General features: G+C 64.1%; 2 protein-coding genes across 2 annotated transcripts in view; both read left to right on the top strand.

Annotated features, from left to right (window-relative positions):
• The window catches only part of FCHSD2 (FCH and double SH3 domains 2), a 365,756-nt gene extending 350,083 nt beyond the window's left edge, over window positions 1–15,673 (top strand). Inside the window, exon 22 of the mRNA XM_056116009.1 lies at window positions 15,663–15,673. The gene's annotated coding sequence lies outside the window, so the exon portion shown is untranslated. The remainder of the gene's footprint in view (window positions 1–15,662) is intronic.
• ARAP1 (ArfGAP with RhoGAP domain, ankyrin repeat and PH domain 1) overlaps window positions 1–25,593 on the top strand; it is a 57,769-nt gene that overhangs the window by 30,708 nt on the left and 1,468 nt on the right. Inside the window, exons 4-33 of the mRNA XM_056116007.1 lie at window positions 2,496–2,629; window positions 3,032–3,105; window positions 3,670–3,809; window positions 3,929–4,039; window positions 4,243–4,312; window positions 4,529–4,649; window positions 4,980–5,182; window positions 5,780–5,886; window positions 8,263–8,462; window positions 10,436–10,521; window positions 11,275–11,457; window positions 12,370–12,544; window positions 13,514–13,648; window positions 15,075–15,210; window positions 15,836–15,938; window positions 16,572–16,767; window positions 17,009–17,060; window positions 17,150–17,313; window positions 17,463–17,675; window positions 17,950–18,055; window positions 18,451–18,598; window positions 18,706–18,792; window positions 18,881–18,949; window positions 19,152–19,269; window positions 20,931–21,044; window positions 21,122–21,267; window positions 22,602–22,634; window positions 24,430–24,512; window positions 25,119–25,169; window positions 25,277–25,340. Coding sequence (XP_055971982.1) covers window positions 2,496–2,629; window positions 3,032–3,105; window positions 3,670–3,809; window positions 3,929–4,039; window positions 4,243–4,312; window positions 4,529–4,649; window positions 4,980–5,182; window positions 5,780–5,886; window positions 8,263–8,462; window positions 10,436–10,521; window positions 11,275–11,457; window positions 12,370–12,544; window positions 13,514–13,648; window positions 15,075–15,210; window positions 15,836–15,938; window positions 16,572–16,767; window positions 17,009–17,060; window positions 17,150–17,313; window positions 17,463–17,675; window positions 17,950–18,055; window positions 18,451–18,598; window positions 18,706–18,792; window positions 18,881–18,949; window positions 19,152–19,269; window positions 20,931–21,044; window positions 21,122–21,267; window positions 22,602–22,634; window positions 24,430–24,512; window positions 25,119–25,169; window positions 25,277–25,340 — 3,622 coding nt within the window. The remainder of the gene's footprint in view (window positions 1–2,495; window positions 2,630–3,031; window positions 3,106–3,669; window positions 3,810–3,928; window positions 4,040–4,242; window positions 4,313–4,528; window positions 4,650–4,979; window positions 5,183–5,779; window positions 5,887–8,262; window positions 8,463–10,435; window positions 10,522–11,274; window positions 11,458–12,369; window positions 12,545–13,513; window positions 13,649–15,074; window positions 15,211–15,835; window positions 15,939–16,571; window positions 16,768–17,008; window positions 17,061–17,149; window positions 17,314–17,462; window positions 17,676–17,949; window positions 18,056–18,450; window positions 18,599–18,705; window positions 18,793–18,880; window positions 18,950–19,151; window positions 19,270–20,930; window positions 21,045–21,121; window positions 21,268–22,601; window positions 22,635–24,429; window positions 24,513–25,118; window positions 25,170–25,276; window positions 25,341–25,593) is intronic.

The raw sequence follows: 25,593 nt of genomic DNA, 5'->3' as shown, positions 1-25,593 counted from the left end.
ATGCAGTGGATCCATCACCACCCAATCATTCATCTGTCCATCCGTCTGTCCATCCATCTCTCCATCCATCCATTTGTCCATCCGCCCTTTCCCCCACTCATCCATTCATCCATCACCCCTTACCATCTGTCTTTCCGTCCTTCTGTCCTTCCATCCATTGATCCATCCGTCTATCCACTCACACATCAATCCACCTGTCCGTCCATCTGTCCATGCACTTATTGCGCCACCCACTGTCCACCTGCTGATCTATCTGTTCATCCTCACACCCACCCATCCATTCATCCATCCACCTACCCGTTGTCAATCCACCCATCACCCAACATCCATCTGCCCCTTCCTGCAGGTGCCCAAGATAGCAGGGAGCAGCCCCCGGCCCTGGGACCTCCCAGCGGGCCCCCTAGCCTGTGAGAGCTCCGACTCCGCCCTGCCCACCCACATGCTCCAGGTTCCCTTCAAAGGAGCTGCATGGCTTCCTCCCGGGGCTCCTCGTCACTGCCCACCCCCCATGCAGCCCTCCCGGGGTCAGGTGAGAGGGAGGGTGGAGACTCAGCGCACGGGATGGGAGCACCCACAGCTGGCAAGACTCTGTCCATGAGGCTTTTAACCTCTGACTGTAGCATAGGGCGTGTCCCCCCCTCTTCTGCCCTCACGGGGCCAGTTCTCTCTCTCTCTCTCTCTCTCTCTCTCTCTCTCTCTCTCTCTCTGCCTCAGAGAGTATATACACTCTCTTACGGCCTCACAGAGAATATACACTCTCATGGCCTCATGGGGCATATATACTCTCATGGCCTCAGGGGGCATGTGTACTCTCTTATGGCCTCACGGGGCCTGTCCACTCTCTTGTGGCCTCGTGAGGCCTATATTCCCTCTGACAGCCACATGGGGCAACTTGAGGTCCCTGCACAGGATGTGCCCCATGGTCAGGCTGTGCCCACACCAGGCAGCCCAAAGCCCTGCTTCATGAGTTTGGTTTATCCTCACCCTGTGTGGAGAGGAGAAGAGACCGGGAGTCAGGGGCTTATGGCAGTAGCTGCGCCTTAAAGCACGAGGACCTGGGAGCCAGCATGTTGGTCCTGGCTTGGGTGAGGGGGCGAGTCCCGGAGGCAGGCTGGTGCTGGCATAGATGTCCCGAAGGACACGCTTGTTTCACTGTGCAGCCACTCTCCCAGGGGCCCCTTACTGGGGTCACACTGCTCTGGTTGCAGGGACCACACATTGCTTGTTGCTTTGCCCTCTTAGTGCAGGCCCTGGGTGAGGGTTGTGCTCACAGGGGTCGCGGCCACATGCACACACACACTCACACACACACAATGTGCCCACATGGGGCACACACTTCTTTTTTTTTCTTTTTGGGTCACACCCAGCGTTGCACAGGGTTTACTCCTGGCTCTGCACTCAGGAATGACTCCTGGCGGTACTTGAGGGACCATATGGGATGCTGGGGATCGAACCTGGGTCTGCCATGTGCAAGGCACACGCCCTACCTGCTGTGCTATTGCTCCAGCCCTGGGACACGCATTTCTAATGTGCACTCATGCATCTTTCATGTCGCGGTGCTGGCCCGTGTGCTGAGGGGCCCGAGGTTTTGCGGGTCTGACGCAGCCACACAGTGGGTCCACGTGAGACACTGGGGATGGTGACCATATGCCATAGCACAGCCTCTCTAAACACCCACACGATTCCTCCTCTGGACCCGGGAGGTGCTTCCAGAGAAACCGTCCCCTCTGCAGAAGGGGGCTGCGGGGCTCCGGGAGGCCCCAGGTTGTCCCAGGACACACAGGGAACCAGACCAGGACCTCCCCATGCTGTGGCCACGCTGTTCCAGGGACAATCCAGCAGCACTTGTGTCTGCAGGAGCCCAGCGAAGGCCAAGACCTGTCCCTGCAGGGGGAGCAGATGTGAGGAGCTGGCATTCTGCGAGAGGCGTGTCATAGCATGGGCTTGAGGAAACTGGGGAATACACACGTCTTGAGCCCCACAAAGGCGGGCCTGTGGCTTCATGGCCTGTTTCCTCCTGCCCCATCCTTGTGCCACACAGTGTCTTCTTGTCATAAGCGCTCGCCCGGGGCCCAGGATGCAAGTGGTTCCCAGTCAGGGCACAGGCCTGGCAGGTGTGCGGCCCCAGGTTCTACCCCCAGCACCACACGGCTCCTGAGCGCTGCCAGGAGTGGGGCCCCGCTCACCAGAAGCAACCCTCCCCAGTCAGCCACCCTGCGGCCTTCTCGGACCCCACGCCCAGGTCGCTCCATCCCCCTGGGGAACAGAGGTCCAGAACCCCCCTTTGACTGGAAGCTGGCACTGGGGCAGCTCCCGAAGGCCCTCGAAGGGGCCTGGCCCCCTGCAGTGTCCTGAAGGGTGTGGGCCCACGGCTGAGGTGGGGACGGCCTCTTGGAACAGTGAGTGAGTGGGCCCCTGGGCCCTGGAGGCCTGACTTCCTGGGCTGGGCCACGCCCAGAGCTGACCCCTCGCCACCCGCCTTCTTCCCGGCCCAGCCTGCCTTCTGAGGAGGAGCCGCTGCCCCCCGCCCTGCCGAGCCCACCCCAGCCAGAGCCTGCAGAGCCCCCAACACCACCTCCCAGCCCCCCGATAGTCCCCCAGAAGCCTCTTCGCCTGCGACCAGAGTTCGGTGAGGTCACCGCCGGGGAGGGGTATCTGGGGTTGGGGTGCAGGGCTCACACTCTCCTTTCCCACGGGGCCCTGCCCCCCTGAGCCAGGTGAGTGACCCTGGCTCGCCCTGGTGGGCTGCGGGTCCTCCCTTCTCCTTACCTCCAGCTTGCAGCTCTGCCTTTCGTGGGCGGTCCCTGCCTTGCCGCCCAGGCTGGCCACTTCCTCAGCCACCCTGTGGCCGCCCCCTCCCTGCAGTCCTCCCTGTAAATGTGTAAATGGCACTTCCTGTTGGGGCTGTGGGGGGAGGGAGGGGACTTTCTTAGGTAGCCTGTGTGCAGGAGGGTTGGTCAGGTGCCCCCAGGAGGGAGGAGAGCCCCTGCCTGGCTTGCCTGAGTCTCCCTAATCCCACTTTATCCCACAGATGACTCCGACTATGATGAGGTCCCAGAGGAGAGGCCCCAGGCCCCAGCCGGCGGCGGCGTGATGACCAAGAAGGTGGGGAGCAGCGGGGAGGGTATGGATTGCGGGTCAGTGGGGTGGAGGGTGGGGGGCCACAAGACAGAGAATGGGGTTTGTGCTCAGGGGAGTCCCCTGGCCCTTCGCAGGGGCCCAGGGCAAGCGCAGCCCCAGAAAGCTGGGCAGGGCTCTGGTGGGCTGCCCCCCCCGCCCCTCCCTGCATCGTGCAGTGTCCCTCTGGGTACCTGTCCTGTGTCTCCGTTCAAGCAGAGACAGATGCCTGGTGTCGTCGGTTGTGGTGATGGAATGTGGGGACAGTGCCCGGGCTGCTCCTGGCTCTGTGTATGGTGCCAGGGATCAGACCCGGACTCCCGCCTGCTGAGTTCGAGCTTCTCTCTCGGCTCTCCGTCCCCCTAGCCTGTCTTTGTGTGAGCCCTGAGCCCTGTCCTCCCGGCCTGGGGACGCTGCCTCGGGCCTCCCGTGCACCACGCTGCTGGGGGTGGGGGGTGGGGCAGGAGAGGCGAGGGAACGGAAACAGCACAAGTGCCCCGAGTCGGGGCCTGGTGCGGGCGGGTCTGATTTTGGGGGGCTTGTGGGGGGCAGGAGGAAGCCCACGAGGGCCCGCTGCGCCTGCTGCCACGGGCTGTGCGTGTGGCCAGTCTGCTGAGCGAGGGGGAGGAGCTGTCTGGGGACGAGCCGGAGGACGAGGAGGAGCCTGACCATGCCTACGAGGGCATCCCCGAGTGAGTGCCCCCGGCCCGGTGCTCCCGCCCCGCCCCCCCGCCCCACCCCGCATGATGGACGGGACAGCCCTGATGGATGGGACAGTGCAGCCTGAGCCCACCTCTGCCTCTGTCCGCAGCTTCCTGATCTCTGAGCTCCCGCCACACCCCATGGACGGGCTGCCCAGGGGCACCACTCCTGCGCCTGCGGTGCTCAGGGCCGGCTGGCTGGACAAGAACCCGCCACAGGGGTGAGTAAGGCTCCGCCGGGCCCGTGCCATGGGGAGCACGTCCTCAAGGGGCCTGCGAGCACTGCTGTCCCCACCTGACCGCAGCCCCTCCCCCCACTGGGTCCGGCCCTGTCCACTCTGCGGGTGACTCCAGAGGCGGGGTCCCCTGGCTCCAGCCTTTCTCCAAAGCCCCATCCTTGCTCTGTGCCGCCTCCGCCCCCCAGATCCTACATCTATCAGAAGCGATGGGTGAGGCTCGACGCCGAGTACTTGAGCTACTTTGATAACAACAGGGTGAGCGGCCCCCCAGCCCCAGTCTTCGACAGCCCCCCCCGACACGGCCCAGGGGATCCCCTCCCTCAGTGAGGCTTCCCTGGGCCCCACCTTGCTCTGGGCCCTCCCACCCCAGCGGCCAGCCCTGGGTTGTCTGTGGTGTCTGAGCCCCCGAAAATGGGGGGCTGGGGAGCAGGGCCCGTGTCCACTGCCCAGTACAGCCATCCTCCTCTGCAGGACGTCTACTCCAAGCGCTTCATCTCCGTGGCCTGCATCTCCCGCGTGGCTGCCATTGGGGACCAGAAGTTCGAAGTGATCACGCACAACCGCACCTTCACCTTCCGAGCAGACAGCGATGGTGGGAGGGGCGTGGGCCCCGCAGGGAGGGAGGGAATGGGCGGTGTGCAGCGCGTGAGCAGAGGGGACAGGACGGGCAGTTTGGCCAGAGAAGTGGGGGAGAGAACCCAGCATCCGGGCCCCTCTGGCCAGCCCAGACTCTGGGGCGAGGGGACCAGCGCCCCAGCTGTCCTCAGAACCGGCCCCTTTCAGGGTGTGGCGAGCCGGGACCTCATGACAGGTGACTGGGGCGACGCCCGTCTCTAGAGAGGTGTCACCCGCGCGGCCTGGCAGGGACCTTTTGGGGGCTTCGTGCAGGCCGGCCCAGCCCACTCCTGCCCTTTGCCCCCAGTGGAGCGGAAGGAGTGGCTGCAGGCCCTGCAACAGGCGGTGGCGGAGCAGCGGTCCCGGGCCCGGTTGTCCAGTGCCTCCCTGCTGGGTGTTCGAGGCCTGGAGCTGCCCGACCACTCCGGCAGTCTGGAGCTGCGGGGCTTCAAGAATAAACTCTATGTGGCCGTGGTTGGGGACAAGGTGCAGCTCTACAAGAATCTGGAGGTATGACAGGGTTGGCTGGAGCCCTGAACTGGTCCCCCAGCCCTCCCCCATGCTCCTCTAGGCCCCCCTACCCTCCCCCCATGCCCCCCTGGTCCCCCTACCCTCCCCCGTGCTCCCCTGGTTCCCCCCTCCCCTCCCACATGCTTCCCTGGTTCTTCTACCCTCCCCCATGCTCCCCTAGGCCCCCCTCCCCTCCCCCATGCCCCCTGGTCCCCCAGCCCTCCCCCATGCTCTCCTGGTCCCCCCCCTCCCCCATGGTCCCCTGGTCCCCCCTCCCCTATTCCCCTTGGTTCCCCCTCCCCTCCCCCATGCCCAGCTGTTCCTCCCATCCTGTACTCAGCCTGTTTCCCCCAGCCCTCCCCATGCCCACTGAGCCCTGAGCCCCGCCCTTCCCACCTCCCCTGTGACCCCTCCCCCCCTTGCCCATCCCCTGAACCCCTGAACCCACGTCCACATGCCTTCACTCCTGAGCCCTGCCTTCTCCCTGGGCACTGTGCAGCCCTGCCAGGGACCACCCCCACCGCCCCTTGCCCCACCCCTGCCTGGGCCCCAGCGCCACCTCCCACCCTTGGCCTCCGCCCGCCCCGCCCCCTGCAGGAGTACCAGCTGGGCATCGGCATCACCTCCATTGACATGAGTGTGGGCAACGTGAAGGAAGCCGACCGGCGCAGCTTCGACCTCACCACGCCCTACCGCATCTTCAGGTGCGCCTCCCCCACCCCGGCACCATCCGTCCTCCCCCTGGTGCTCCCTTAGTCTAGGAAGAGGAGCTGCCCCTTCCCGGGTCTCTCCCCTCCCTGCCCTGCCCTGCCCGGTCATTGCTTTGGGTGCCCAGGCCTCATCTCGCTCCACCTCCCCCTGCCCCTCTCCCATTCCTGCTGCTCTCTGCGGCCTGCCCCCTGCCAGGAATGTTGCCTCGGTGGGCTGGGGTGTTTCCCCAGCCGTGTGGCCCCCGAACAGCATACTGGGAACCACCTCTGAGCCTGCAGGCCAGTGCCCTTCCCGGGGTAGGGACAGCACACGCTAGCCGAGCCTGGCGTCTGGTCCTGGCCCCGGGTTCCAGCCTGGGGGCACAGCTATGTCAGAACTGTTTCTTCCAGCCTGGTGGCCCGTGGGCCCTGTCCAGCCTGAGCCGCCAGCTTTGCCCCCACGCCAGGAAGGGCCCCATTTATTTATTTATTTATTTATTTATTGCTTTCTTGGGTCACACCCGGCGATCCACAGGGGTTACTCCTGGCTCTGCACTCAGGAGTTACTCCTGGCGGTGCTCAGGGGACCATATGGGATGCTGGGAATCGAATCCGGGTCAGCTGCATGCAAGGCAAACGCCCTACCCACTGTTTTATCTCTCCAGCCCCAGGAAGGGCCCCATTTAGCCTTTACAGAGTGCCCCAGTGGCTGTGTGAATTCTCTGCTGCTTTTCCCTCCTGGTCTCCTGGGGCCATCCTGGACACGCCTTTGGAGCCTGACTCTCCCGTCCAGGCCCCCTCTGACCTCGCCTGTCCCTCAGGCCTCTTGCTGGCCTCCACCCCGCCCCGGGCTGCCTGCCCACGGCCCGCCTTCCTGCCTGGCCTTCCTGCGGCGTCTGGGCCCTGATCCCGTCCTCTGGCGTAGCCGGCGCCACTGCCACAACACAGACCACACCCGGGGCCTTGAATGCGGGTTCCTGTCCTCTAGGCTCGGGGCCTGCGGCATGGTGGGCTTCTGTGTGGGCAGGGCCCCCTCCCACCCCCGGCCTTCCCACACACGCCCTTCCCTCAGCCCTGGACAAGGACCTGGCCTGGCCTTTCTGCCCGTGTCTTTGGGGAAACCGGCCTTTCAGATGAGCCCTCCCCCCACCTCAGACACACACACACACACACACACACACACACACACACACACACACACACCAGGTTCCGTGCTGCCATCTCCATGGAGGCGTTCCGAGAATTGTCTGTTTCCCAGCGCCTGAAGGGGGTGTTTCTGCTCTGCCGTGGTCTAAGTAGTCTTAAGTGTGCCTTGGCTTTGTGCCTGCAGACAGGCAGGAGGGGCCCGGCTGCAGGAACAGAGCCCTAGGCCTGACCCAGCAGGAGTGGGGAGCAGACCAGAACGGCAGTCAGCGTCACCCCGCAAAGCATCTCTGACACAGATGCATCTGTGTCCTCCCGGGGCCCCCAGGTGACCCGAGAAGGTCGCGTGACCACTCCGTGCCTCATTTCCCCGTGATTCAGGCAGTGCAGCAGCAGGGTTGTCCGTGGCACGGGCACCCCTTGCCCCAGCCAGCATCCTCTTTAGCCTGGGCTCTGTCTCCAGCTCAGGGCCACTGTGCCCCCACCCCCATTTACCTTCCAGATTCACTGCCCTGTCCTGCCAGGGGACACTTGCTTCTCCCGCCACAACCCTCCCTCCATTGCTCCCACCCATGTGCCCCCTCGCAACCCCGTCCCTGCCTGGGAGCCTTTCCTTTCTGCTGCCTGTGACACCAGGAGCCTCTTGTCACCTTTGCAGACTTCTCTGAGCAAAACTCCTTCCCTGTCCCCTCCCAGCTGCCTGGCCGGTGCCCTTTGGTGTACTTTCAGGGAGTCGCTTGGCTCTTGGGATGCCCCCAGAGGTGCTGGGGCCTCCAGGACTCCACCTGGAGGGCTTGGAAGACTTGGGGTACGGAGATGGAACCTGGGCTCCAAGCACGCTGGGCACATGCTCCGGCCCCTGGCGCCTCCTCCCAGCCTGCTGGGTGCACTGCGATCTCCACTGCCTGCCATAGCCTGTCGCCACCTGTCCCCAACCTCTGGTCTCCAGCCTGCCTAATCTGGCCTTTGGCACATGCCGTCCCCTTGCCTGGTTCTCTTTCCGGGCTCAGCCTTTTTCATCTGTCAAGTATTAGCCCAGGCATCGCTGTCCCAGGAATTCCCTTCTACTCCTGGGTGGGCAGAGCCGAGAGGACCCCGGGGACCCCTCTGGCTGCCCCGCGTCTCGCATCCGCGGTATCCTTGCTGCATCCCGCCTTCCGCACAGACCCAGGCTGCCTCCTCGTTCCTCCGGCATCTCCCCCCAGCGTCCCCTACCCCGCCCCAGCTCCCCCTCTCCTGTGCCCCCAGCTTCTCTGCAGAGTCAGAGCCCGAGAAGGAGCAGTGGCTGGAGGCCATGCAGGGCGCCATCGCCGAGGCCCTGTCCACCTCGGAGGTGGCCGAGCGCATCTGGACCTCAGACCCCAACAGGTTCTGTGCGGACTGTGGGGCAGCCCAGCCCGACTGGGCCTCCATCAACCTCTGCATCGTCATCTGCAAGCGCTGTGCAGGTGTGCAGGGGCAGGGGCAGGTGGGGAAGGTGTGCGGGGGGCTGGTCTGTTGGATGGCAGAGGGAGGTCATACCCTTGCCTGGGACAGCCCCTCTCCCACCCGCAGTCCCCACATTACCAGTCAGGGGCTCCCTAGTGCCAGGCAGGGCTCCGAGGCACAGAGAGGGAAAGTGGCACCTTCAGGCACTGCTGGAAGTTGGTGAAGGTGGGTCTGAACCCAGGCACGTTGACACTCAGTTCCCGGACCTGAGCAGGAGAGCGGAAGGACCAGTACGGGGGCTTAGACACCCACTTTGCACACACAGAGGAATCGAGGAACCCCATATGGTCCCCCAAGCCCTTCCAAAAGTGACTTCTGAGTACTGAGCCAGGAGTAAGCCCTGAGCAACACCGGATGTGCCCCCTCCAAAGAAAAAAAAAGGACAGGAAGTGATATGAGGGAGGAGCTGGCATGTCCCCGGGGAGCTGGGACGGATGTCGGAGGGACGTCCTCAGACCCTGGCTGGTGGAAAGTCTTAGTGGCAGGGGAGAGGGGGGAGGAGGATCAGTCACAGGAGCCCCAATTCACCCACCTTCCTTCACAGAGGGCCCACCTCGCTAGGGATGTGCCCAGGTGGCGCCTTGGATGCCCGGAGGTGGGGATCAGGGAAGAAACAGTTCTGACATGGCTGTGCCCCCAGGCCTGTTTAGCGTCTCAGATGAATGGCAGAAGCTCAGGGAAGGCAAAGCACCTAGTGTGGGTGCAGGCCCTGGGACTCCGAGTCAGGTGCTCCAGCCTCCTGGAGCCAAACAAGGCTCCTTCCCTCCCACCCCAGTGCCTCACCAGCCCTTCCCTCCCCAGAGGTGCGCTCGCTCGCCTGTGTTCCCTGAGCAGGCTTTGTTCTGGGCTGCGGCGCAACCCACAGTCAGGTTCAGCTCCTGTTCTGAGGGCACAGCTGGAAAGACATACAGGAGCCCACAGCACGAGAGCCAGGCAGGGAATGTATCAGAGTTCTGGGGCGTACAGGTGAGATCCGGGGGCAGGAGAGGAGAGGAAAAAGACAGTAGGTGCAAAGGCACTGGGGCAGGAAGGAGCTGAGAAGTTAGGAGAGGGAGGAGCGGCTGTAAGAGACTGAGAGGGGAAGAAGGAAAGCTGAGATGATGTTAAGGAGAGCCAGGTAAAGGATTTAAGGATAATTCATTAGAGGCGGGATTTGAAAGAGGTCACGGTCCTCCCGTTGTTCATCGATTTGCTTGAGCGGGCCCAGTAACATTGTGAGACTTGTTACTGTGTCTGGCATATCGAATATGTCACCGGTAGCTTGCCAGGCTTTGCCGTGGGGGCAAGATACTCTCGGTAGCTTGCCGGGCTCTCCGAGAGGGGCGGAGGAATCGAACTCGGGTCGGCCATGTTGGCTGTGTGCAAGGCAAACGCCATACCCGCTGTGCTATCGCTCCAGCCCTTGAAAGAGGAGGATTTCATTTAAGAGATTTGCCAGAGGGGCCACGTGATAGTACAGCATGTAGGGCACTTGCCTTTGCATGTGGCCGACCCGGGTTTGATCCCCAGCATCCCATATGGTCCCTTGAGCACTGCCAGGAGTGATTCCTGAGTACAGAGCCAGGAGTAGCCCCTGAACACTGCCAGGTTTGGCTCCAAAACAATAAGAAACAACAACAAAAAAAAAGATTCTGCCGGGGCCTGAAGTACAGGAGCGCTTGTCTTACATGCTGCTGACTCAGGTTTGATCCCGGCACCCCATCTGGTTCCCCGAGCACTACTGGGAGGGACACCAAACTTCACTGGATATGGCTCAACTCCTGCCTTCTAAGCCCGAGAGTCTCCTAGTTGGCGACCTTGAGAGTAGCCTGCCTGCTGAGGTTCCAGGTGGGGCGTGTATGAATTCTGGAGCTGCAGCCAAGCCTCTGCATAGATTCCAGGCTTGGGGGGCGTCTACGGGAATGTGACTCCGGGCCTGGCGCTCTGTCCGCAGGGGAGCACCGTGGCCTGGGTGCTGGCATCTCCAAGGTGCGGAGCCTGAAGATGGACAAGAAGGTGTGGACAGAAACACTCATCCAGGTGAGAAGGCCCTTGCTTGCCCCCTGCAGGGTTGGGGGGAGGGGAACCAAGAAGATACAGTAGAGGCTGTAAGAGAGACAAAGTACCTGGCAGCAGACACTGTATCTCCTTAAAAGTAAAGCGTTTCCGTCTGTCTCCTGTGGCTGTTTGTAGGCAGGCCAGAATCGGGGGTGGGGTGGTACACACTTGCGTATGTGCACTTGGGCCCAGGAGGCAGGACCCCAGCCCTCCCAGAGAGCAGCCAAGCTTCAGCCCCCAGGGCAGTGAGTGACAGGTTCTCCAGGAGTCTGGCCTAGAGTCCCTGGCTTACAGGCAGGCGGACTCAGACCCAGAGGCAGACAGTGGCTTGCCCAGTCACGGAGGGTTCAGTGGTGGCAGCTGGGACCCCAGCAACCCACACAGGGCCCCGTGAGAGGCCAGGCGGCGCCCCGGGCCGCGGCTCTGGATCTGGAGGAAATGAGTCAGTGATTCCAGGGCCCTCTGCGCCGGCACCCAGGTCCCCTCATGCTCTGAGCCCCAAGGAATGAGTGTCAGGCGGTGTTTCCATTCCTGGCCCGCACACTGGCTCCTGGGCCAGCCACACCCTGACCTGTGCTAGCCTCGGAACGCGCAGCGCCCACTCGGACACCAGCTCACTGCCCCGTGGCCCGGCCCTGGGTCCAGCGCGCCGGAGTCCAGCACGAGGCTAGTCCCCAGAGGAACCACAGCCCCTGGTCAGATGCTGCCCTTCTGAGCCCCTGCCCGTGCCCGCAGCTCTTCCTCCAGCTGGGCAATGGTGCTGGGAACCACTTCTGGGCGGCCAATGTGCCCCCGAGCGAGGCCCTACAGCCCAGCAGCAGCCCCGGAGCCCGGCGGCGCCACCTGGAGGCCAAGTACCGTGAGGGCAAGTACCGCCGCTACCACCTGCTCTTCGGCAACCAGGAGGAGCTGGACAAGGTTAGGGCGCCCTGCTCTGGGCTCCGTGAGATCACCCCCTTGCCTCCTGCCTGCCCCCTCTCTCTGTCTGCTATTCCTTCTCAATCCGTCTCTCCGCCAGCTCAGCAAGCTAGCACCTGGGGAAACTGAGGCCAGAGGGTGGATGCACCCCCTCTAGGGTGTACGTGGAGCTGGGGGAGAACAGGGAGGAGACAGTCCCGGTCCCAGGGCCAAGGCCACGTCCCCAGCGTCTGTCTGGCTCCTCCCCTCCCGATCCCTCTGTCTCCCGCACCCTGTCCTGCTCCTGCTGGACGCTGCCAAAAGGAGGGAGCTTGACGGGGATGCTATTTCCTGTCAGGCTCATGAAAAACAGCTGCTCTCCCACCCACCCCGTCCCCACCCTGCTCCGAGGAGGCCCCGCAGGCGGGAGCCCCACAGGCCCTGGTCTGGCCGCAGAGCAGGAGGCGGGCGGCCCCGGGCTGGGGGATGCCTCTCGTGACCCTGGGTCAGCCTGCGGCTGCCCGCCCAAATCAGCCCCACACAGCCGCCCGGGCGGGCGGGAGCCGGGCCTTCACCTCCCGGGAACCCAGGCGTCCAGCCCCGGGCCCTGCCCAGTCCAGCCGCCAGCCAGGAGGGGCGGCAACTCCCATTGGTTAGAAGGGCTGGGCAGGCGGCGAGGAATTCAAATGTGGGAGGAATTAGCTACAAAGCACCCCCGTCCCTCCACCAGCCGGAGAGCCGGAGAGCCTCTCGAGAGCAGGTTTGGCGACGGGCGGATCTGTGTGGGGTGGGCGGCCGAGCCCCTGCCCACTCGGCCTCCTGCCCCTCGGCCTTCCTCCTCCTTCAGATGGACCCCTTAGACCTGGCTCCTCCTTCCTCTCCCCTCCCACCCCTCCTCTCTGCACAGGCTGACCCTCTGTCCCTTCCTCCCAGGCCCTGTGTGCGGCAGTGACCACCTCGGATCTGGCCGAGACCCAGGCACTCCTGGGCTGCGGGGCTGGGGTCAACTGCTTCTCGGGGGACCCCACGGCCCCCACTCCACTGGCGCTAGCTGAGCAGGCGGGCCAGACACTGCAGATGGAGTTTCTCCGGAACAACCGGACCACGGGTGAGCAGCGGGAGTCAGGGTGTGGTGGGGGGTGAGATCTCCCCCCAGGCGGGGGGCTCCAGGGGCCTTCCTGAGGTGTGAGTCCTGCTGCCTGCTGGCACAGTGCACGTACCACGGCTGAGCTGGGTGCCTGTGCCCGCGCGTCGGCGTCTGTCTCTCTCCAGGATTGCAGCATGCCTGCCTCGTAGCTGCTGTGGCTGTGTGACCTGGCACCCAGGGGCACGTGCGTGCGTGCGTGCGTGCATGCGTGCCTGCGTGCATGCCTGTGTGTGTGTGTGTGCACGCGCGCGCATGTGTTAGTTGGGGGTGGGGTGGCATTTCTCCATGCGTGGGTGACCAGCCAGGCAGCCCTGTGTTCTGAGTCTCTGGGTGGGGCTCTGTCTCTGACCGGGGCTGGCTCCCGCTCTCTCTCCCTCTCCGGGTGGGTGAGGAAGGGCTGGGAGTGGGGGTGATTAGAGCTGATGAGGGTCCAGACCTAGCCTGGGGACCACATCCCAGGACTGAGGGCGTAGCTCGGCCAGGGCTCTGGGCTCGGGCCATGGTGGGTGGGGTATGCTGGACTGGAGTGAACCCAGGTGTCCAGGGAGGTACGGAGACCACCCAGCCAGCCCTGGCTTGGGGAACGCTGGGAGCGGGGCTGGATCCAGACTGTGTCCTGGGGCTTTGTGTGATCGGAACCACCTCCCAGGAGTGCTTTTGGGCTGGACCCAGTCCTCCTTGTTTTGGGGCTGTGGAGTCAGAGGGGCTGGCCAGAAGGGGAGGGCGTGAAGGGGCCCTGGGGAGTGGGGTGGGGTTTGCATAGGTGGGCAGAAGGGAGCCTAGTTTGGGTGGAACTCTGGGGATCAGAGGGTGGGGTTGAGAGTCAGGCTGGTGACCTGGATGCCCAACCAAGGTGGGGGGTGGAGGGGTCAGGTGGGGGAAACCCCAGAGGGAGCAAGCCCAGCTAATCTCTGCCCTACTTCTCCAAAGAGGTCCCCCGGCTGGACTTGGGGAGGCCCCTGGATAAGCACTACTCTGTGGTCCTGCCCACGGTCAGCTACAGTGGCTTCCTCTACAAGACGGCCTCCGCTGGCAAGCCCCTACAGGACCGCCGTGCCCGGGAAGGTGGGTGCCAACTGCACCAGAGCCATCACCAGGGGATCCGGGCAGCCAGGCTCGGGGTCCCTGGTGGGCTTCTAGGATGTGGTATGGGGTACCCAGCAGATACCAAATAAGTGTGTCCGAGGGGATGATGGACCATGGGGCTGCAGGACAGGTCGCCACCCACTTCCTGGAGGCTGATGATGCCGTCTGGGCATGGCCCGGGCGTGCGGTCCTTGGAGCTAGCAGCACTGGGAAGGTTGAAGCCTGAGCTGCATCTCGAACCCGCTGCCTCCTCGGAGAAACCCACAGTGGGGACCACACCCGCAGACCCCTGTATGTCCGTCCACCACCCACGGCCCCACTGGGTCGGGCACACAGCTGCGGTCCATGGCGCTCCCTCTTCCCTCTGAGATGGCTCAAAGGGCTAAGCTCATGTGCTGAGTGTGGGAGGCCTGGGTTCGATCCCCAACACTGCACATCACTGGGAGTGACACTTCCTACAGAGCCGGGCTGGAAGCCCCAGCTGTGCCAGCATCACCCTTCCCCCATCAGGCATTATTTACTGATAGCAACGTAGCACTGTCATCCCGATTTGCTCAAGCGGGCACCAGTAACGTCTCCATTGTGAGACTTGTTTCTGTTCTTGGCATATTGAATACGCCACGAGGAGCTTGCCAGGCTCTGCCGTGCGGGTGGGATGCTCTCGGTAGCTTTCTGGGCTCTCTGAGAGGGACGGAGGAATCGAACCCAGGTCGGCTGCGTGCAAGGCAAATGCCCTACCTGCTGTGCTATTGCTCCAGTCCATTTACTGATAATCATAATTTATTTCCAAGTACATTTTTATTTTTTTTTTATTTTTTTGGTGATGCACAGTGATGCACAGGGGCTACTCCTGGCTCTGCACTCAGGAATTACTCCTGGCGGTGCTCGGAGGACCATATGGGATGCTGGGACTTGAACCCGGGTTGGCTGCGTGCAAGGCAAACACTCTACCCACTGTGCTATTGCTCCAGCCCCTCCAAGTACATTTTTAGGAAAATTATGTGAATCCCCCCTCCTCCCAGGGGTCTGAACTGAGGAGTCTGGACCCTCAGTTTAAGAAGCTGGGCTTCTGGGGAGTGCAGGGGTAGGGCTCTTACCTTGTAAGCAGCTGACCCAAGTTTGATCCCTGTTCTCCCATATGATTCCGGAGCCCTCCCAGGAGTGACCCCTGAGTGCAGAGCCAGGAGTTAGCCCTGAGCAGCGCTGGGTATGGGCCAAAAATGAACAGAAGGGAGCTGAGCTTTAGGGGATGGGGGTGGTCTGGGCTGGACCCCAGAGAGAAGGATGGCTCTGGGGGAAGCTGGCACGTGAGAGTGAAGAAGCCAAGGCTGGGGCAGAGGTGGGGATCGGGGGAGCTGCAGAGGTGGCGGTTCCCTCATGGCCTCCCCGCCCTCCTTCTCCCCAGAGTTCAGTCGGCGCTGGTGTGTGCTGGCCGACGGGGTCCTGAGCTACTACGAGAATGAGCGGGCAGTGACCCCCAACGGGGAGATTCGGGCCATCGAAATCGTGTGCCTTGCTGTACTTCCTCCTGACACCCACGGGTGAGCCCCTGGGAAGAATCGCAGACGGCCTGCTGCAGCCCTACGGTTGCCCGTCTTGGGATGAGACAGTGCTCGGGGGGCCTTGGGGCCACTCTCGGGGATCTGGGCTCTACTGGCAATGTATGCTGGGGGCCTGCAGCGTGACGGACCCCAGCACCCAAGGCCGTGAGCTGTCGGCTCAGCTTTCCTGGTCTTGTTTTTAGTGGGGCTGGGGGAGGGGGGCAACATCTGTGCTTGGGGTGCTTGGGGGACCACAAGGTGCTGAAACCCCTACCTCCCGGATGCCAAGCCTGCTGTCCCCCCGCTGGACACCCACTATCACTCCAGCCTGCTGCTACTTTTTCTTTTCCTGGCTGGCCATTGGAAGCAAGGAGTCGACGCTGCTTGGGCCCTGCGGAGACCCAGACCACCCCCCGCGATGCTCAGGGACTCCCGGCACAGTGCCCAGTGGTGCTGGGCATCCTCCATGGCTGCACTCAGCCATGGTCCGGGGACAGCGGTGTTACTAATGGAACCAAGTGTGTGCTGGGCAGGCACCCTAAGTGCTGTGCTGTCTCCCAAGAGTGCGGGGACAGTCTGGAGGGCGGGGCGGGACGGGCCTGAATCCTGGTGCCTGTGCCCACAGCTTTGAGCACACCTTCGAGGTATACACTGAGGGCGAGCGGCTATACCTGTTCGGACTGGAGAGTGCGGAGCAGGCTCGTGAGTGGGTGAAGTGCCTCGCTAAGGTGGGCTTGGGTTGGCCGGCGTGTGTGGGAGAGTCTGGCAGGGCCCCAGGGGACCCCATTGGCCCATCCCATGTACTTTCTGCTCCCTGCCTCATGGAGCAGAGGCTGACCAGTCTGTAGCCCCTGCGGGAAGTCAGAACTGTGTCCCTCTGGAGGACCCTGGCCTTCCTCCTGGTTTCAGCATCAGTGCCTAGCAGGGCAAGGGGCGGGGGCTCCTAGCACTGCTTCTAGGGGGAATGGGCTCTGGTTTGGGATGGGGTGGGGGTGGGAAGGCTGTCCTGGGGGCCAGGTACCCCCTCAGAGCTTGGTGTTAGCTCTGCAGTTAGCTGTCAGGCTGGCCAGACAGCAGTGACAGTGTAACTAGTGCCACTGGGAGGCGTCCACTCCAGCCCCGGAAGGAATGTCACTGATGGTGTCCGGGGACTTTCTGGAGGAGAGCAGAGCTGAGGGACTGTGAAGGGGTGCACAGCTCCTGAGTTTGCTCACCATTCTGCCTGGCTCTGTCCAGAGAAGAGGCGGCTGGTTGGGAAGAAGGCAGGGGGCCCCTGTGCACGGAGCTGGGGTGTCCAGGCCTGCAGTACTGCGGGCTGATGGTCTCCCTGGCCACCTCCCCTTCCCTGGCCTTCCTCCCAGGCGTTCGTGCCTCCCCTGGCTGAGGACCTGCTGGCCCGGGACTTTGAGCGGCTAGGGCGTCTGCCCTATAAAGCCAGCCTGAGGCTGCAGTGGGCCCAGGAGGGCTGGTTCTCCCTGGCTGGCTCGGAGCTCCACACCGTCTTCCCGGAGGGGCCCTGCGAGGAGCCGCTGCAACTTCGGAAGCTGCAGGAGCTCTGTGCGTGTCCTCAGACCCGGGTGCCCCACCCCCAGAGCCCCATCTCTGGGGCTTCCAGTCCCTGGAAGACTGAATTCTGCCCTGGCCTGGCCTGACCAGCCCGCCCTCTGGTGGCCTCTCCCATCTCACAACCAGGTCTTGGGGGGAGGAGGGTTGCGGGTCCCCACTGTTGACCCTCAGGAGGGAGCAGGTTGGGAATCATCACAAGGTCTGGGCCTCACCTGCACCGGCCCTTCCACAGCCATCCAAGGGGACAATGAGAACCAGGTGCTAGTGCTGGTGGAGCGCAGGAGGTAAGGCCAGCTTCTCGGACAGGATTAGGGGGGATGGTTCAAGAATAGAGTCCCCCTCACTGCAAAGTAATTGATTATCCCCTGTGCAGGACGCTTTACATCCAGGGGGAGCGGCGGCTGGACTTCACGGGCTGGCTGGGAGCCATCCAGAAAGCTGCGGCCAGCTCAGGGGACACGCTGTCGGAGCAACAGCTGGGAGATTCCGATATCCCGGTGATCGTGTATCGCTGCGTGGACTACATCACGCAGTGCGGTGAGGCCCGCCCCCACGGCGTAAGCCCCGCCCCACCAGGGAGCCTCCGCTCCCCACTGGCTGAGAGCAGCAGGGTCCCGCCCCGAGCCCCGCCCACCTCAAGACCACACCCCCTGAGCCACGCCCCTCTGGGCCACGCTCCTCCCCAGGCCTGACCTCCGAGGGCATCTACCGCAAGTGCGGGCAGACGTCGAAGACGCAGCGGCTGCTGGAAAGCTTACGGCAGGATGCGCGCTCCGTGCGCCTCAAGGAGGGCGAGCAGCACGTGGATGACGTCTCCTCCGCGCTCAAGCGCTTCCTGCGGGACCTACCTGATGGGCTCTTCACCCGAGTCCAGCGCCTCGCCTGGCTGGAGGCATCAGGTAGGCCCCTGCCTCCGGGGTCCACGCCAGGGCGCGCCTTCCCCCACCCCCACCCTCGCCCCAACCCCTTGCCCATCCGTCCCAGCATTCCTGCCCTCTCACCTGTCACACACTTGGACCTGCCTCTGCAGATTGGCCACCGCCTCATTTTGTCCCTGCAGAGTCAGAGTTAGGGACTTCCCTTGTGGAGTGCCAGGCCTGGCTTGGCTCCCCAGGGGCCCTGACCGAGGACAGGGCAGATGAGACGCTTCCTGACCTCTGTTTCCCCTCCCAGAGATTGAGGAGAAAGAGAGCAAAGTCTCCAGGTACCGAGAGCTCCTGGCACGTCTGCCTCCAGTCAACCGGGCCACCGTGAAGGCCCTGATCAGCCACCTGTACTGGTGAGGGCTCTGGGGGGCGCTGGGGAAGTGCCCTCTTCCAGTCAGCTCAGAGCCCGGCCCAGGCCCGCCAGGGCTGAGCATTGCCTGATGTGCACCGTGGTGTGGGGTCTTTCGCCCCCCTTCCTGCTTCTGGCTGGGTGGGGAGGGACTTCTGCTTGGGGTCATGGGATCTTGGCCAGATCGCCCAGCTTCCCAGCGCTATTGCTGGCCAGCACCCAGAGCCCGGCCAGAAACACTGTCCACATCTCCTCAGCTCTGGTGTTCCCACCCCCCACCCCCAGGACCTTCCCTGGCTTCATGCCAGGCGCGGGACATGGGCTTCTCAGGCACCGGGAAGGAGGGGGGGGCTTTCCAGGCTGACCCCTCCCTCTGGGCTTCCCTCCTCCCCACCCCAGTGTCCAGTGCTTCTCAGACACGAACCAGATGAACACACACAACCTGGCCATCGTGTTCGGGCCCACACTCTTCCAGACGGACGGGCAGGACTCCAAGGCAGGCCACGTTGTGGAGGACCTCATCGGTCACTACGTGGCGGTATTCAATGTGCGTCCCATGCCTGTGGGTGGCAGCTGCAGGGTGGGGACAGAACAGAGACCCCCCCAGCGCCGGGCGGCCGTGACTGTTCATCTCTGCCCCTGCCTGACATGCAGGTGGATGAGGAAGAACTGAGGAAGCAGCGGGAGGAAGTCACCGCCATCGTGAAGATGCGCGTGGCGGGCACAGCCAGCGGGACCCAGGTGAAGGACAGGGCCTGGGGTGGGATCGGGTCAGCTGGCCCTGTCGTGGCCACCACCTCGGTCTTCAGCGGGGCCTGTCCCTCCACAGCACGCCGGTGACTTCATCTGCACCGTGTACCTGGAGGAGAAGAAGGCGGAGGCTGAGCAGCACATCAAGGTGCGTGGGGATGTGGCCACGGGGACGCCCCCCGCAGGGGCCTGCTCTGGTCTGGTCCAGCCTTTGGGCCTAGGGCTTCCCGGCCCCTCACCATCAGGGCCTGTCAGAGCTTCCCTGGCAGCTGGGGACTCCAGAGGCCCCTGCAGGGTGGGGGTGCCCGGAATGGCCATGGCTCATCTCCCCTCCTGTCTGCCTCTCACAGATCCCGGCTTCCATGACGGCCGAGGAGCTCACGCTGGAGATCCTGGATCGCCGGAACGTGGGCATCAGGGAGAAGGACTATTGGGTCTGCTTCGAGGTCAACGAGAGGGAGGAGGCCGGTGAGTGAGCTGGAGGGGCCGTGGGGTGTGGTGGTGCTGCCCACTCGCCCACCGGGGCCTGCCCTGCCGAGCTGAGAGGGCAGGTCGTGGACACAGGTAATGTCCTCATTGAGGGCAATAGCGTGTTAGAGGCAGGGGCTGGCTGACATGGGGCTGGCGGAGTCACAGTGAAGGGGGGATTGGTGTCCTCCGCCTGAATGGTGAGACTGGCTTTGCCTGTGGGATTGTGCGGAGTAGGGGAGGGTGACGGCTTGGTGTGGGCTGCTTGGGAGGGTGTTAGTGCAGTTCGGTGCAGATAAGCCTGGGGATTTTGTTTCGTGTGTGGTGCTGGAGCTGGAGCCCGGGCTTCACACACGCAAGGCAGGCATCCGGGGGCTGGGGAGACAGTGCAGGGGATAAGAGAGAGTTGGGGCCGCAGGTGGTCCCCCAGGAGTGGTCCGGAGCACAGAGTCAGGAGTAAGCCCTGGGGTTGGAGAGATAGCACAATGGGTAGGGCATTTGCCTTGCACGCGGCCGACCCGGGTTCGATTCCCAGCATCCCATATGGCCCCCTGAGCACCGCCAGGAGTAACTCCTGAGTACAGAGCCAGGAGTAACTCCTGTGCATCGCCGGGTGTGACCAAAAAGAACAAAAGGAGTAAGCCCTAAGCATAGCTGGGTGTGGCCCCCAAACCAAATGAGCTACAGTAGAATTCCCCAGCTAACAACAAAAGATATGCAAAGCACATGCCTGGCTCCTGAGCCACACCCCTGCTGCTCGGTGCCAGCGAGGGGCAGGGTGCTGGAGGCACGAGGGGCACGGGAGGCATGCTGGCTGCTACGCGGACATCGCCTGCCATTCAGTAGGCCCGGGGGCCTGCCCTGGACTGACGCAGACATAGATCCTCCCCTTGCAAGCCGTCTGCTGTGGCAGACACGTTCATCCTGTGGTCACACCTCTGGGTGCCCGCTGCTGTGCAGCACGTTAACTGCTGCCTTGGAAGGGGCCTCGGCGCCAAAAGAGCTTAGAATAGTCTCCCAGGGCCAGAGAGTGGTGCAGGGTCATCCCCGGTCCAGTCCCCTGCACCCCCCAGAGTGATCCCCCAAGCCCTGAGCACAGAGCCCAGAATGACCCCTGAGCACTGTTGGGTGTGACTCGCCCCCTCCTACCACTCAAATCTCGCCGCCAGAGAGCTGGTGTTCCAACCAGGCAGTCCCTGGAGGGGAGGGCGTGGGTTACTTGGTGAAGGAGTTGTTCAGAGAAGAGCTTCTGGGCCTCGGAGGCAGGTGCCCTGGGTGGTGGGACACCAACCTTATGCAAGGAGTTTGGAGTGACACCGTTGTGGCAGGGCTGGGCTGGAGATGGAGATGGTTTTCACCACGCCCGCCAGGGCAGCACCGTCCAGGGCCCCACAGGGGGGTGGCAAAGGAGGGGCAGGGGGAGCACAGACAGGAGAGGAAGGAGGACTCGGGCAGTGAGTCGGGGGCGGGAGGGTGGGAGGGAGCAGGCTTGGGTTCTGCGGGAGCACCCCTGCCCACAGGCCCGGGGCCTGCTCCGGATGGACACACAGCAGATGTCAGGCCAGTCTGGGGCACTGAGTCAGGCCCGAGGCTCTGGCGCGTGGAGGGAGGACCCGTGACCCGGGTCCGGGGCCTGTGACAGCGGGGTGACCTCTCCCCAGAGCGGCCCCTGCACTTCGCAGAGAAGGTGCTGCCCATCCTGCACGGGCTGGGCACGGACAGCTACCTGGTGGTGAAGAAGTACCAGTCCATGGAGGCCATCCTGCTGTACCTGGGTAGGTGCGCAGTGCCACTCGCGCTCTCGGGCCCTTCCCCCGGGACTCGTGCCCATGCCCACCCGCTCCTCCCCCAGCCAGCCACGTGGGTGACACCAAGCACGGCATGATGAAGTTCCGCGAGGACCGCAGCCTGCTGGGCCTGGGCCTGCCCTCGGGTGGCTTCCACGACCGCTACTTCATCCTCAACAGCACCTACCTGCGGCTCTACAGGGAGATCCGGGTGAGCGCCGCACCCCTGCACACGGGCCCTGGGGCAGGAGGGCCGCACTGAGTGTGCCACACTCTGCACACGGGGCCCTGGGCTATGGTGGGGTGTCCACACCCCTGCACTGGGCCCCCTGGGCTATGGTGGGGTGTCTACACCCCTACACACAGGATTCTGGGTTATAGCAGGGTGTTCACACCCCTGCACTAGGCCCCCTGGGCTATGGCGGGGTGTCCACACCCCTGCACACAGGGCTCTGGGCTATAGAAGGTGTCCACACCTCTGCACTGGGCTCCCAGGGTTATAGAGGGTGTCCACACCCCTGCACATGGGGCTCTGGGCTATAGAGGGTGTCCACACCCCTGCACTGGGCCCCCTGGGCTATGGTGGGGTGTCCACACCCCTGTACACAGGGCTCGGCTATAGAAGGTGTCCACACCCCTGCACTGGGCCCCCTGGGCTATGGTGGGGTGTCCACACCCCTGTACACAGGGCTCTGGGCTATAGAAGGTGTCCACACCCCTGCACTGGGCCCCCTGGGCTATGGTGGGGTGTCCACACCCCTGTACACAGGGCTCTGGGCTATAGAAGGTGTCCACACCCCTGCACTGGGCCCCCTGGGCTATGGTGGGGTGTCCACACCCCTGTACACAGGGCTCTGGGCTATAGAAGGTGTCCACACCCCTGCACTGGGCTCCCAGGGCTATAGAGGGTGTCCACACCCCTGCACATGGGGCTCTGGGCTATAGCGGGGTGTCCACACCCCTGCACTGGGCTCCCTGGGCTATAGTGGGGTGTTCACACTCCTGTGCACTGTGCTCTGGGCTATAGAGGGTGTCTACACCCCTGCACCAGGTCCCTGGGCTATTGTGGGGTATCTGAAGCCCTGCACATGGGGTTCTGGGCTATAGAGAGTGTCCACACCCTTGCACACTGGGCTCTGGGCTATAGAGGGTGTCCACACTCCTGCACCTGGCCCCCTGGGCTATAGCGGGGCTCTCACTTGCACCGAGTCCCATCACAGGGTCAGGTGACGGCTGGGTGGCAGGACAGTTGTGTGCCCTCAGGACCCCTTGCAGTGGCTCCAGCGGCCGCCCTCTGAGCGCTGAGCCCCACGGCGGCTGGTCTCTGGAGACCGTCCTTCTGCACTGCCAGTCACAGCCTGTCAGCCCCACCCCCGATATTCCGCGTGGTTGAGCCCCTGTCTCACCCGACGGGCCCTCCCCTCCCCGTCCCTCACCCTGGCCATGTTCTCGGTGTCCGCCAAGCCCGACTCCATCCTGCCCCCCACACACCTGCACCCCGACTCTGCCTGCCTTCCTCTGTAACCCCGATCCTCTATCAAACAGAGCCAGAGGCCGTGGAGCGGGGCCCCCGACGCCGTGAGTAGTGGGGCAGCTGCCTTCCACCGCCTGGGGGCCAGGCCAGCCTGCGGGGGACGGGCAGGGCTGCGCCCCCGCGCTCCCTAGGCATGGCTCCCGCCCTTGTCAGTCGTCGTCTGTGCTCCCCCTCCTCCCCTCCATCCTCCTCCGGCCGGTGGCTGAGGTCTCGGAGCTCCAGCGTCTGCACATGGGACCGCGTCGGGGTTCCCAGCCCTGCAGAGACACAGTCCCTGGGAACGCCCCTGTCCCTCCTCCTGGGGGGGGGCACCCTTACTAGCAGCCCAGCCAGGAGAGCGTAGCCTCTCCCCGGGGCCCGCTTAGCTGGGAGAAGGCCCTGGTTGAGGTTCAGCTGAAAATCTGCTTTTCAAAAAGGCCCTGAACACAGACCCCATGAGGACAGACGATGCATGTTCCCAGGGGTCTCGCCTGAGTCCCCACAGCTGCTTCAGCCCCTGACAACCCCTAGTTGCCCAGGCTGCGGGCAGGAAGAGGGGGAGCAGAGCAGCCAAGCTAGACCCTCCCCTCCTTCCCTCTGCACGCCATATCTTTGTTAATGCAGCCTGGGCTCCTGCCCAGCCCGTGGGGAGCGTCCCCCCACTCCTGGTCTGAAGGCTTCTCTACCCCTCCCATCAGTGACCCTCGGTCCTGGGGTGATGGTCGCTCCCTGTTCGGGACCCTGAGACTAGGACAGGCACATTCTAGGGAGATGGTCCCAGCAGAGGCCTTCGAACACCAAAGCATCCGACCCCCTCTGCCATGACCCCAGAGGTGGGGGCACGCCTGGGCACCCGAGGGCTCACGCATGCTCCCGGCGGCCCCGCCCAACTCCAGGAAGCGAGGCCTGAGCTGTCTTCACTTTCCCAAGTCTCCTTGGGAGACCCCTGGGGTGTGCGTTCCTCCATCACCCGTGGTTCTCTCCCTGCCCTTTCTGGAACCTTCCTTCCTGCAGCCACTCTGGGTTCACTGCACTCACAGGCCCATCGCACCCTGTGTCCCCTTGTTCCCAGCGCTCTGGGCTGCTCGGTCATGGCCAGAGCAGGCGTCAGTGGGGGAGACGCAGAGCCCCCCCACCCCGCCGGGCCCGTCATTAAGGGCTGCAGAGAAAGGCCCCTGGTCAGCACCTCTGGACCTCACCCCTGAGCCCCCTCAGCTGCCTGTCCTCTCAGAGCCTCTCAGGACAGCCCCCGGCTCCGACCCTCTCCCTCCCGACCTCTTCTGTCCCGCCAAGAAGCCATGCCTGGGGGTGGCGGGGGTGGACAGAGGCGGCTTGGACGCTGGCCCCCAGTGTCGGCTGTAAGTGAGTCCCCCCTTCCCTGCTCTTCACCCTGCACCGGGGACGCCCAGTGGGGGCAGGGCCACCAGCAGGTGGCTCTTGGAGCAGGGGGGCGATGTCATCAGCTTGACGCTAGGGCTCATGGGTCGCTGTGCCCGCCCGGACACCGGTCTCCGCGAGGCTCCGTCTTTGGCCTCCAGACCGCTGCCCTGCTTCAGCTTGACCGGTCCCCTACCCCGGAAGCTCGGGGGGTTGGGGGACCTGCTGGCCACGAGGCAACCACTCACACAGTCAGCCCTGAGCTGGGGGGCTGCGGAGGGCCCAGGGCACTGGGTCAGCACCGCGACGGGCCACTGGCCATGCTCCTGGCCAGGCCTGCGGCTGCGGGCTGACTGTCTGACACTGCCGCATAGAGGCGGGGGCAGGGAGGGCTTCCTGGAGGAGGCTCCCCATGAGGGGGGCCTCAGGGTCTGCCCTGGCCCAGACTTACCCCAGGGCCTGTGCTGTCCTCTCCACCCCTAGAGTCACCGGCCTGAGAAAGAGTGGCCCGTCAGAAGCCTCAGAATCTACTTGGGGGTGAAGAAGAAGCTCCGGCCGCCCACCTGGTGAGCGGGGCCATCGGGGCGCTGGCTCATTCCCGGGGCCTTTGAACTGGACAGGGGTGAGCTCAGGGGTCCCGGTAGGGCGGCTTGGCCGACCCTGGCTGCTCTGGTGGGTCAGCGCCTGTCTCCCCACCCCGGGCAGGGCCCCAGCTGCCATCAGGACGTAGGTGTGGGGACCACCAGTGCTCACCAGGCCTCAGTGCAGCAGGGTGGAGGGGCCGGAGGCTTGAGGGCAGCCGAACTGGGCTCCTGCCCTCGCTCAGGTTCAGAGGAGGACACAGGGGGAGTCAGCCCCCGGGTGACCCTGGCCACACACCGAGAGGGCTGGCGAGAGTTGCTGGAGCACAGAGGCTGCTGGCCCGGTGCTGGGGAGCGCAAGGCAGTCCTCCCTCTCGGCACCAGCCCTCCTCACAGTCCGATTCACGGGCGCCTAAACTTGGCTCTCCTGCTTCTGCTCACAGACCCCAGCCGTGCCTGGGCTGGGAAGTTGGGGGGAGGGGGGGCGGCAGGGCCGTGGCGGAGAGGAGGGTCCCCGAGCTGGCCCTGGCTCTGGAGCACGCCATGTGGCGCCCGGGCCCTCCCGTGACGCCGCCTGTCCCTTCCCTGCAGCTGGGGCTTCACGGTGGTGCATGAGACGGAGAAGCACGAGAAGCAGCAGTGGTGAGTGTGGGCCCGGCTGGGGAGGTGCAGGCCGGCAGTGGCAGTGGGCAGGGCGACCCCATACCGGCCCCTGGCAGTACCCAGAGTTCTGTGCCCCACCCCCCCAGGTACCTCTGCTGTGAGACGCAGATGGAGCTCCGCGAGTGGTTCGCCACCTTCCTCTTTGTGCAGGTACCAGCCCTAGTCCTGCCCTCAGATGCAGGAGCGTGTCCTGGGACAGGGTCTTGGGGGACGAGCAGGAGCCAGTGTCCTGGGTGGGGCCTTTGGGAGCAAGCAGGGGCGGGTGTCCTGGAGCGAGGTCTCTGGGGAGGAGAATGCTCCGCAAAGACAGAGCAGAAACAAGGCCCATGGGGGTTCAGTACACGTCGAGGTGAGGCCGAGTGTCCGATTGTGGGGCTGAGGGGTGGGTGGAAGGGATGAAGCC

This window comes from Sorex fumeus, unplaced genomic scaffold (assembly GCF_029834395.1).
Source record: "Sorex fumeus unplaced genomic scaffold, SorFum_2.1 ptg000030l, whole genome shotgun sequence".
NCBI classification, from domain to species: Eukaryota; Metazoa; Chordata; class Mammalia; order Eulipotyphla; family Soricidae; genus Sorex; species Sorex fumeus.
The sequence above is the reverse complement of the archived record's forward strand: the minus strand, read 5'-3'. Positions and strand labels throughout refer to the sequence as shown.